The following is a 12,370-nucleotide window of genomic DNA, read 5'->3' on the forward strand; positions in this document are numbered from 1 at the left end:
TGTTATGCGATCAAGTAACACATTAGTATTATGTACGTTGAATAATAGACACAATTACGTAGACTTGATTAGAAAAACATATGTTAACTTAACAAAAACATATATAGATAAGATAAGATAAGATAAGATAAGATAACCTTTATTAGTCCCACACGTGGGAAATTTGTTTTGTCACAGCAGGAAGTGGACAGTGCAAAAGTTATGAGGCAAAAATTAGAATACAATAAGAATAAATACAGTACACAACTGTACAGAATAGAATAAAATAAAATACTATATACAGTAGAATAAAATAAAATAAATATACAATAAGATAAAAATAGAATACAAATACAAATACTATATACAACTGAGTAAAAATACAATATTTTAAGTAAAATGAAAATAAATAATTAATATACACTGAACAATCCACCTCATTCATTTTTTTGAGTGTATCAGCAAGAAACATGAGTAATCAGGGAATCAGAGAGATATAAACATTTGTTATCAACAGTTAGTTTAGACAATCTACAACCCCAATTCCAAAAAAAAGTCGGGAAGTTGTGCAAAATCTAAAATAAAAACTGAACACATTGATTTGCAACTCTCAATATTTTATTCACAATAAAACACAGAAAACATGTCACATTTTTAAACTGAGAAAATGTAGAAGTTTAATAATAAATTTGGTTATTTTGAATGCCTCACTAGTTGGTTACTTGGCACTAAAAAGAAAAAGCTAAAGAAATCTTTTGCAGCTGATTACAATAATTGGCAACATGACTGGGTACAAAAGGAGGATCTTAGAGGCAGAGGTTCACCGATCAGCAAAAAGCTGTATCTACAAATTCAGAAAAATGTTCCTCAAGAGAAAATTGTGAAGAGTTTGAATATCTCATAATATACAGTACATAATTTCATCAAAAGACTCGAGATTCAAGACTCTAGAGAAATCTGTGTCCAAGGGCAAGACAGAAAATCAATGTTGGATGCCTGTTTTCATCTGTCCCTCAGTGGCACTGCATTATTCTGCATGATTTTATTGCTACATGGGCTCAGGACTACTTCCAGAAATCACTGTCTGTGAAGACAGTTAACCATGCCATCCACAAATGCAGGTTAAATCTCTGCCATGCAAAGAAGAAGCCATATGAGAGCATGATCCAAAAACGTCACCATCTTCTCTGAGCCAAAGCTCATTTAGAGGGGATGGAGGCAAAGTGGAAAACTGCTCCATGGTCAGACAAATCAAAATTTAAAATTCTTTCTGGAAAACATGGACAGCAATAAAGAGGAAAAGGACCATTTAGCTCGTTATCTGCGCTCAGTTAAAAAGCCTCCGCCCCGACGTCTAGCAGCTTGCACATCTAGAAAGGCACCATCAGTGCTGAGTGATACACTATAGTGCCAAAAGTATTCACTCAGCCGTCCAAATCATTGAATTCAGGTGAATCACTTCCACAGGTGTATAAAATCAAGCAGCTAGTCATGCAGACTGCTTCTACAAACGTTTGTGAAAGAATGGGTCGCTCTCTGGAGGTCAGTGAATTCCAACAAGTCATGAAATTTGCTTTTAGTGGTTTTTCTCAACAGCAGTAAACATCGGCATCAGATTCAAATAGTGCTAATTTTTTCTTAACCCTTTATTGCTAAGTGTTTCTCATTTTTTTTATGTTATTGTGAGGTTTTTTGAGACCTTTACGTCATTACTGGGATTTTTCTTTCCTGAAAAAAATAATTCATGTAAATTAATAAATTAATGTAGCAAATGTAGCAAAAATATACAAATGTATGTAAAATAATATTTCTTTTTTTTTTGAAGTTTCTCAGAAGGTTCAATAAAAAAAAATGCATTTTCTGGCAATTATTTTGTAGTTCAGGCTTAAACTGTTTAAACATCTGATTTGTCACTTTCATAGTTTGGGTAAAATATTTCTTTAGGAGATATTTACTTTCTATTTATATTTTCTGTGCTTTGTAGCTATCTCGTTTCCAGTGACTCCATTATTTTACTACTTGTGTATTTTTACCCTCAGACTTTAGTGCTATGTTGCTGTGTTGCCAGATTTTAGTGTTTGAGAACTGTTGTCAGAAATGAGTCAAAAGAATAATAATAAGAGCCAAGTTTTAATAAAATCAAACTATCCTTAACAGAGAATCAATTTGTCTTCTTCTTGTTATTGAAGCCAGGGACTGTTTTTGTTTCTGTAAATATTCTGTGGACGTTTTAATAGAAAAGCTTTTCATTAGAAGAGTGCTGGGATGCATGACTGAGTCCTTTGATCGTGTGTGTGTGTGTGTGTGTGTGTGTGTGTGTGTGTGTGTGGAAAATAACTAAAGGGGTTATACCTCTGAACATGAGTGTAAAGTAAGTAATATAATTTGTATGTACTTTGTATACAGGTGTGTAGAACTTAGCAAAGGTCTAGTTAAAAAAACAAAAACATTAACTCTATGAAATGTTGCTGTTCACAGAAGGAATTCCCATGGGCTGTCAACCTGCTCACAGCACTGCTGTATCACTCACAACCGTGTGCGCGTGCGCGTGCAGGAAAAAATAGTGCATCTTATGAAACTTTAATCATTTGTTTGGAGGAGATGGGGGCATGGGTACAGAGAGGCATATGGCACGTACACTCCTTAGCATTGGTGCAATAGTGCTGTCTGCTACAGAGGAGCAGTATGCACTCAATCGAGTCTGCTAACTAGGTCAAGGGGTGATATTTAACACACTGAACAGAGTGACCATAGATTGTATCATATCTTTGGTGAATCCCTGTTTATGTGTCTTTGTCACAAGCTGCAGTCGTGCCTACAACAAGCTGCAAAGTCCAGGAGAGCCTGAGGTGCTTTAGTTCTCCCTCTGGTTGCCTCCCTTTCTGATTAGGAAGCATTTTCTCTGCTGTTATCTCTGCTCTCATCCTGATTAACTTTGCATTGTCACTAATCAAAGCTGGTCTGAATCTAAGCCGAGCAGGACCGGAACACACTGTCCCCGAGCTCCACGCTAGAGTCAGCTTAGATTCAATTTCAGTACGAGCCTCTAACAGTGAGTACCCAAGCTGGTATTCAATGATTACAATATTATGCTAAAATTCTGCAGTCTACATGTGGGAATATGTTTTAAATGCTAATTGCTCATATCCTGGAAAGCAAAGGGGGGAACTCCTTCTAGGCATTTTTTTAAGAGATGTGTTCTGCCAGTGAGCTGTGGGTATAGAAAAGAGGAGATGGGGCAAAACTTTCAAAGTCCTGTCCGGTATGACCGATAACTGTCAGAGCTGGAAGGAAGATCTCCTTTGATCACTGCAGCGTGTTCTGCAGCACATCTCACGTATAGAAAGAGGCCAAGGTGCACTCACTCTGTTCAAAAGTTATACACCACTTTGTGTAAAAAAGTAAAGCTCTCAGTCTGACCAGGTAGTCAATGCCAGCTGTTACAACTGCTTTTTTAGGCATTGCCAAAATCTTGTTTTGACATTTATGGATCATTTATCAATTCTAGAAGATTAATCACAAAGGGGATTTTCAGATTGTTCTTTCCTGCGAGGTTACATTTGTTGCTTTGAGTGATATTCCCAAACATGTATTGCATGGATTTCCTCTCGTTATAAAAAGTTATACACATTATACTTTTCATTTAGAAGTGTTAGATGAAGGTTTTCGTTTGTCAGCGCAACGAGGTCCTCCAAATCGTAGCGTTTCAATTTAATTTTGCTCGTTAACTCATAATGTTCTCATTTAATTAGGTTTTTCTGTGGTAAATCCATCCAATGTTGTTCTGTGGAGGGTTTGGTGGGCATGACTCACATCTGTTGTTTTGGCCTCTGTGGCAGTTTGAGAGTTCAGGTGATTTGGGTTTTGTTTTTTTTAGAAATGGAGATACATTTTAGGTTCAGTTGAAATTAGCTTCCTGCAAATATCATCCCAGAATACATATCATTAAATATATTTGCATATATTTTATGTGCTGTTAACTCATAGTCTGTGTTTTATGTATAGACTGTATATAAAATATGAACAACGCTACAGTGACTTACGCCACCTGGTTTGTGAACTTACATTTTGATGCTTTGACTTTATCTTAATGGTCTTGATGGAGCCATTTGCCACCCTGAGATGATGGAGTTCTTAATTATCAAGCAAGCTTGGCTATCCAGGTTCATCTGTAGACTGCGAAGTTTCATCACACAGACATACATATCTGCTAATTAGATTAAGTAACGGACTAATAAAATGCTGGAATCTCCTTCACTTAAACTGGGCTGTAAATTAACACATATTACCACAAAGCTCCAGTACACCATAATAATAACAGGAAGGGAAATACAGGAATATTATCTATGGAGACCAAAGGTATTTCATTATACCTGACTTAAACACGTTTCTGTCTTTTACACAGGCATACAGGCTCTGTTATAGGCACTGAGGCAGGTATTTCTTGGGCCCTTGCCTGCTTTCATACTGGACGGGCCACAGGCTAACACATAGGAAAAAAGCAACCATTCACACTCAAATTCACACCTACGGGCGGTTTAAAATCGTCCATTAGCTTAACCCCATGCATATCTTTGGACTCTGAGGGGAAGCGGAAGTACCACCAGAGTAGTAGAGCAAAGTCCTGCTGACCTGGGGGGAACATGCAAACTCCATACAGAGAGACTGCTGCGAGGCAACAGTGCTAACCACCGCACCACTGTGCTGCCCTATCATACAGCAGCAATCAATAATATCAATAGCATCATCCCCACGTTTGATTAGCACCATGGACAGCAACTGCAGTTAGAGGTTGGGGAATGGACACATTTAGTCAAGCTTACCAGGCTACATTAACAGAAAGACAACTGTAATGTCTGCAAGCATGGAAGAAAACAGAGAAGCCCATTAACAACAGGTCCTCAGACTGACGAGCTAATCTGTTTATAGAATTCATGATTCAACAATCATTTCTAATGGAGCAGCTTCTACATATATCACACATATATTACAGTATGAACGCAGCAAGTATGCCTGCCATGTAATCCAGAGATGCTCGTTGGATATTTATGTCAACCGGGCCTCCCCTACCTTCTGAGCCCTTAGGAAAGTTACACCTTTATGGCACATTTATCCTCCCTGCATTGGTCGCTTCGCACGCTGATGATGACATCGTCAAGCAGCCACAATCATTTAAGCTCGCCGTTATGGCGCTTTTGTCCATTTGTAATCTTCTCCAGACTGCTGCAGAAATCTTCCTCCATGAGTTCCGTCTCATCTGGGAATACTTGTGCTTCCATATGCACGTGTCATATAAATGTCAGTCACAGGGTTTGAAAGACCAAGGAACTGATCGTGGACTTCAGGAAGACCAGGAAACACTTGACCCCTGTTTCAATCCAGGGGGTCAGTGTTGACATTGTGGAGGACTATAAATACCTTGGAGTACACATTGACAATAAACTGGACTGGGCTAAAAACACCACAGCACTTTACAGGAAGGGCCAGAGTCGTCTCTATTTTTTGAGGCGACTGAGGTCCTTCAACATCTGCCAGAAAATGCTGAGGATTTTCTATGAGTCTGTGGTGGCCAGTGCGATCCTCTATACTGTTGCATGCTGGGGGAGCAGGCTGAGGGTCGCAGATGCCAACAGACTTAATAAACTGATCCGTAAGGCCAGCAATGTTGTGGGGATGGAGCTGGACTCCCTCAAGGTGGTGTCGGAGAGGCGGATGCTGTCCAAGATAAAGACAATGTTGGATAACACCTCCCACCCACTCCATGACATGTTGGTCAGTCACAGGAGCTCGTTCAGTGAGAGACTGAGATTACCGAAAAGCACCACTGAACGACACAGGAAATCATTCCTGCCTGTGGCCATCTCCCTGTACAACGCAGCCACTTAACACACTGTTTGCTGCTACAACTACACGTTTCTTTTCCAAATATTTATTTATAAGTGACTTATGTATGTATGTATGTATATATATGTATATATTGTACTATTCTTAGTTAGCGTATTGTCTGTCTTGTCTTAATGTTGGTTTAAAATGGAGCACTGTAACAAAAAATAATTTCCCCCAGGGATCAATAAAGTATTCTGATTCTGATTCTGATGAATCAATTGTTGTGCCAGCCTCAAGTGGCCACTCATGGAACTGCAGTTTTTTATTAGTTCTGTGCTGGCTGCATTGCTTACACCAAGAGTTTGCTCTTTAATTAATATGTCATTTAGATGCTTATCACAAGTGTTGTATTGTTTGATATGACATTTACAATATCTGTGATGTACTGTTTATTATTGGGAACTTAAGCCAGTCCCTAACTCGTGACATTTGGAGGTGAAATGAGAGTAAAACTTCACTAACATGTTGAGATATAATACCCTGACAGTTTGTGCTCATTCTAGTTTTATTCTGTTAATTTATGGAAAATGTTCCCATATTTTTAAAGTATATTTACAGCCTGGTGAAGATGCAGGACATAAATATTTTACCGATTTAAATTCAGCCACTAGATCTAACAGCGTTTGGTGCAGTTTTACAACTTTTTTCTGAAAGAAGTTTGCATTTGATGCACGTCAATGTGACAAGTTGCAAAGGAAACATAGCTAGATTTTAATCTTGTGTCTTATTGCCATAAGTTATTTTTTTTATAAAAGATGAAATTTCCAAAATATAGATGAGAAATAATCCTTCCAGTTATCATGCTAATGTACCATCAAATCACTGACGATTACCAAACAGTAAAATGGCACTGTAAACTTAATCTGCCACGGACATTTTTTCATGCAACATCAACATGCTGATGCAAGTTCACTGAATAAACAAGTCCTTCATTATCGCTTCTGTCCTTTTTGTTTTTGTTGTTGTTGTTTTTTTAACAGAGCTTCCGTACGGCTGGGAGAAAATCGATGACCCCATTTACGGCAGCTACTATGTCGAGTAAGTTCAGTACATCTTTAATACATAATGACTTGCTTTTGATTTTCAGCATCACCCGCTGGTGTCGCATTAATCATATTTATTAGGAGCAAACTGGCGATGTAGCCAGAAAAGAGTTACTCTTAATGTCTGCTTGCTGACGGCTCACTGTTTGTTTGCAAGTTTATGTGCTTATCTGTAGCCCTGATCGTGCATCTGAATGCTACAGAGGAACTGCTGCAGTGGCCTGTCCTCTGTATTGAACTGCACGTCCCCTCTCTGTTTCAGGGGTGCCTTTTTTTTCTTATTTATGCTTTCCACTCTGGGGCACTGTGATGCTGCTCTATTTTTAGACTGGCAGGGGGAATTCATTTGGCTTGAGTTTGCTTTAAAAAACCTGCAGAGTGACACTTGAATACACTCTGCCTTATATACTGCGCATCCCTCTCGAGATGCTCTTTGTGTCTCCCTTTGTCATCATGTAAATATCATTAAAGAAGCTGCAAGACCTTGAAATTATATAACTATATAAAAATAAAGTTAAGCTGTTTTGTAATTAGGACTGTGATACTGGGGTGTTCATTAAAAGATAAGGAGAGGAGAGAACGTGTGTGTGTGTGTGTGTGTGTGTGTGTGTGTGTGTGTGTGTGTGTGTAGTCTTAAATATGAGAGAAGTATCTAATGATGACTAATTATTTCACACTGACAAATTACAGCATTTGTAGTCAGTGACTATCTCCCCCCTGTACATACTAAATTAAGATCAACGTAGGACATTAAAGGAAATCGCTGTTCCATGTGCAGGGTTACTCCCAGTCACTGATTCACATAATTCTGGTTACAAGACGAGTTGAATTACGGAAGAAATCAATCGTTTGTTCTTTTTTACTCAGCAGAACTGTTCTGCGGCTGTTACATAATCTGGGAACTGGCCATTCAATTAATCATCATAGTTATGGCTGCTGTAGTGCTACGTTTGTTAGATCTGATCTTTTCCAAGAAGGGGCTGAGATAGGTGTGCTGGTGTAGTGTGAGATCTAAAATCTCCTCTCTTTTTTTTTCTGGTGTTATCATCTCAGTCATATAAATAGAAGGACCCAGTTTGAGAACCCAGTCCTGGAAGCTAAAAGGAGACTCCAGCAGCAGCAGATGCAAAGCCAGGGCCTGTCCTCGCTGCCCCTTCCCACCATCTACAGAGGTAAGAACGGCCTTTGGCTTTATGGGAAATTATTAGTAGGGTATATATATCCATTTATTAATTACTTGTGTATTAAGAGATTAATATTGCACTATAATTAAGGAACATTTATAAAGATATCTGTTAAAAAACTCCATTCTGTGTTTATTATTGTGCTTCAGAAAGCCTCTCAAGAGCTTTAATGATAAAAGCAGATGCAGGAAAATTCTCTTAATACCTTCAATTACACATGCAAATGCTGGGAAGGTGCTTTAATGAATGTGATTCATTCTAATTGTCAAACTAATGATAAACAACATGAAATAAAATAAATTCAGTATTTGAGCCCTAATTCTTCTAGGTCCACTTGCGTGTTAATTTTTGGAGTCCTTTGCAGGTGTTGTTCAAAGCATCTTTAACAACAAAGTTTTGGGGTTGAGTTTTTAAGTTGATTCTGTTAATGCAATCCCAGACTAAGTCCACCATGTTCAGATCAGAGCTCTGTGAAAGCCAGATCCCCTCTTAGAGCACCCCTTGGAGACTGGAGCAGACTTTTCAGGCAATATATAAAGCTAATATATAAACAGTAATTTATCTAATCAGAACAATCTTTGTGTAAATGTAAATATAACTGACAATGACAGGCTTAAAACACCTGTCAGTAAGTGAAAATTCATGTGTGCTGGACACAAAATACATAAAACCCAGGATCTGAAAAGGGGCGACTCCTTCTGGTTGCATAACCAGTCTAATTTTAAAAAGTCTATAAGGAATTGACCATACTTTTAATTTAATTTATGAACTCGGTAAAGAATTTTTTTGATGAGTTTATAGTCTCGATGGGTATATTTAAGTCTTGTTAAAAACAATGTGGAGTTTAATTTGTGAATTATCCTCCCAAATAGATAAATACAGATAATAATAAAGCAGATTATGTTTTAGTATACACTGACCTTAAGACTGATCTTATGTATCACATCCTGTATCAGAAAACAAAGATGTTAATTTCCCAGATATGAATTTCTAGGCTTGAAAATGAAGCAGGGTGGCAACGTAACAAGGTGTTAAGCCCCTCATCCTTGAATATTATGTCCAACAGTGCTGCAATCACTAACACTTTCAAACAACATAAAATTATTTGAATAGATGTAGCAAACTATTTACGCACTGATGCAATTTTATATAGCCATGGCCTTAGAGATACACACAAGGTCATATAATCAGGAAAGCTGCATGTACGAGTAAAAAGCTGTTTGAAAGAAAAAGTAAGAAAAAACATGCATGTTACCAAAAAATAATGTTAATTTTTTTTCCCCAAAGGCTTTACTCATAAAGATTATTTTTATAGTGATTGACGGTAGGATATATCAGTCAGTTCACACCTATGCCTCATTAAAACAGTGGGTGGAATGCATTTTGGTCAGACTAATAATACTTATTGCCATATAAACAGACGTCTTCCAAAGAGAACATGTGGGTTTCAGGGTGATTCACTGTTTTGTTTAATGACTGGTTACCTGATTCTGCTCTCTATCAGTTTGTTACAGTAGGATGTGTACTGCTAGAAAAAACTGTCTGGATCCGAGAAGTGGAGGTTTGTTTCTGTAGTGATGTTGTTAGTCGCGACTCTGAGTGAAGAGCCTGTTTCTTTTGTTCAGTCCAGTGAGGCTCTTTTTCCTCCTCTCTACCCACTTCTGCCTCCTCCTTCCTTCTACTCCTTCTTTTCCCTTCAAACTTTGACACCAGTGGAGGATGCCAGCCCCTGTGCCACCCTCCCCAGATCCCCCCACGTCCAGGTCGGCCCGGTGCCCGAGCGCTGCCATAGCCTCAGCGACCTCTCCCGCTCACCAGCTCTGGGCTGCAGGACTGCTTCGTATACCAAATCCTCCTCTGCCGATGTCTCCCCGCTCCGGCGTGTTCTGACTCGGCGGATGAATATGTGCCCCAATCACAGGCAGAAACAGCGGCCTCTTCACACATCCGCCTGCGCTGTAGTGCTAGAGCAGCCAGTCTGTAGCCCCTACTCCCTGTGGCACTTTGTCAGTAAGTAGGCCAAGAAAGATGCACAGGAGGCTGACTCTTCGCTTGTTTGACGCACTGTAAGCATGGTAACTGGCAGGCAAGCTTGTTCCCTTGAGGTAGTTTTTGTGCAGTGACCATGCCCTGTCACCTGCCCTATCACCTGGGAAGAGCAGGTACAGAGGGGCATCGCTTAGTCTGGACCAGTGACTGCTTACAAAGGATGCAAAGTTGCACGCTAGCCATGTCTCTTTTCCGAGTCAAAAAGATGAGGGACTTGGTTAAGTGTGACTAAGCTTGTTGGCAGAGATCCTCTCATTCCGACTCCAGGCGCTCCTCCATCAGAAAATTTCCCAGCTCTTCCTCCTTCAGAAATCTCCCAGTTCTTCCCTAACCTCCCTGAGCATCTTCTCCTGGAACTGATCCCTGATTGGCAGCATGGCATTTGCTGAATTTTGCTGCTTTCTTTGCAAATTTGGGATGGAACTGAAGAAACTGCACCACTGTGGCTGTCTGCACCTCTTCTGCCCACTGTGTCCCAGCATGGGAGGCGAGGACAGAGTGTCAGTTTAGTGTATTTTAGGTGTGCCAAGAGGGACTTGGATTGCATTGGTGCCCTGCACGGGAGGCAAAACGTTTGACCCACACCTGCATCTTTCAATACCGCCTTTGTCCGAGTGTGCTGTTTTGCTACTGTGGTCATACCCTTCCAGTTTTCCTGTGGCTACACCCGTATCTTATTGAATAAGCTTTGCCCTTGCCCCCCACCCTGTGAGCGCAGCCCCTGCACCAGCTTTTAGGGCCTTTTAGTGATTGCAATAAAACTTATAGGGAAAGACATTTTATTTAATTTTCTTGTTTTTATCCTTTTGTAGAGAAGCCGCTGTTCACGCGGGACCCCACCCAGCTGAAAGGCAGTTTCTTGTCCACATCACTCCAAAAGAGCAACATGGGTTTTGGCTTCACTATCATTGGAGGGGATGAGCCCGATGAATTCCTCCAGGTCAAAAGCGTTATCCCCGATGGGCCCGCCGCAGCAGATGCAAAGATGGCTACAGGTAAGCTTCAGGCGTGACTGACACACAAACTGAGAGAGAGGCTATTTTCACTGAATCACTTTTCTTTACCTGTAGCTAACCAGGAGCTCTCTTGAGGCAGTGTTAAGTACGTAATCTATAGCCGTATTCACACACAGACACCAAACAATGATCTCTGCTCAATAAACTAGAAGCTGAAGGTCACGTAGATAAGTTATCCTTGCAAATTTAAAATAATGGCATTTCTCATGGCTGGCATGCATTTGCACACGATCGCGCTCACAGATTGTTGCAGAGAAGAGCAATTATATGTGGCCTTTCTGCTTGCAGTATCTATTCTATATATCAGCATGCAGTGAAAGAAATGAGGTCAGCCTTTCTTTCAGAGTGCAGCCTAAACAAAGTCAAATAAAAGCTCATTAAAGCAGCACACAGTATAGTATCTATTTCACAGCAGTACTTACCTGAGCTCCCCTTGAGTTTTTTTTGTTGTATAGAACTTTGTGCTTGTAATGATATTTCAAAGGGAACGCAGCTAATTGCATGCCAGCTTCAAAAACCTGACATTATGAATGATACAGAATTATACTGCCAGTAAAAGGAGCTCTACCCCAGTCGGCTGCAGTTTTTGCTTCTTGCATGTCAGTGCCGTCCTTTCATATTCTTCCACTTATTTGATTCAGGGTCACAAGACACGCTGAAGCCCATCCCAGCTGTCACAGGGCGAGAGGCAGGGTATGCCACAGATAGGTCACCAGGCTAATGCAGGGCTAGCAGAGAGGGACATACAACCATTCAAACTCACATTCACACCTGATGCTTTATATCCATTTACACTGTTTTGGTTTGAGTTTTATAGATAGAGATATGTACAGTGGGGCAAAAAAGTATTTAGTCAGCCACCGATTGTGCAAGTTCCCCCACCTAAAATGATGACAGAGGTCAGTAATTTGCACCAGAGGTACACTTCAACTGTGAGAGACAGAATGTGAAAAAAAAAAATCCATGAATCCACATGGTAGGATTTGTAAAGAATTTATTCGTAAATCAGGGTGGAAAATAAGTATTTGGTCAATAATAAAAATACAACTCAATACTTTGTAACATAACCTTTGTTGGCAATAACAGAGGTCAAACGTTTACTATAGGTCCTTACCAGGTTTGCACACACAGTAGCTGGTATTTTGGCCCATTCCTCCATGCAGATCTTCTCGAGAGCAGTGATGTTTTGGGGCTGTCGCCGAGCAACACGGAC

At 39.9% G+C, this 12,370-nt stretch overlaps 1 protein-coding gene across 1 annotated transcript in view; it reads left to right on the top strand.

Moving 5' to 3' along the window:
* The window catches only part of magi2a (membrane associated guanylate kinase, WW and PDZ domain containing 2a), a 284,527-nt gene that overhangs the window by 224,261 nt on the left and 47,896 nt on the right, over positions 1 to 12,370 (top strand). Inside the window, exons 7-9 of the mRNA XM_085375635.1 lie at positions 6,846 to 6,903; positions 7,962 to 8,080; positions 10,954 to 11,136. Of these exons, the coding sequence (XP_085231761.1) occupies positions 6,846 to 6,903; positions 7,962 to 8,080; positions 10,954 to 11,136 (360 nt within the window). The remainder of the gene's footprint in view (positions 1 to 6,845; positions 6,904 to 7,961; positions 8,081 to 10,953; positions 11,137 to 12,370) is intronic.

Source organism: Diplotaxodon limnothrissa, linkage group LG17 (genome assembly GCF_057381915.1).
Source record: "Diplotaxodon limnothrissa isolate DT_005_m linkage group LG17, D_limnothrissa_male_GT1.1, whole genome shotgun sequence".
In the NCBI taxonomy this organism is placed as follows: domain Eukaryota; kingdom Metazoa; phylum Chordata; class Actinopteri; order Cichliformes; family Cichlidae; genus Diplotaxodon; species Diplotaxodon limnothrissa.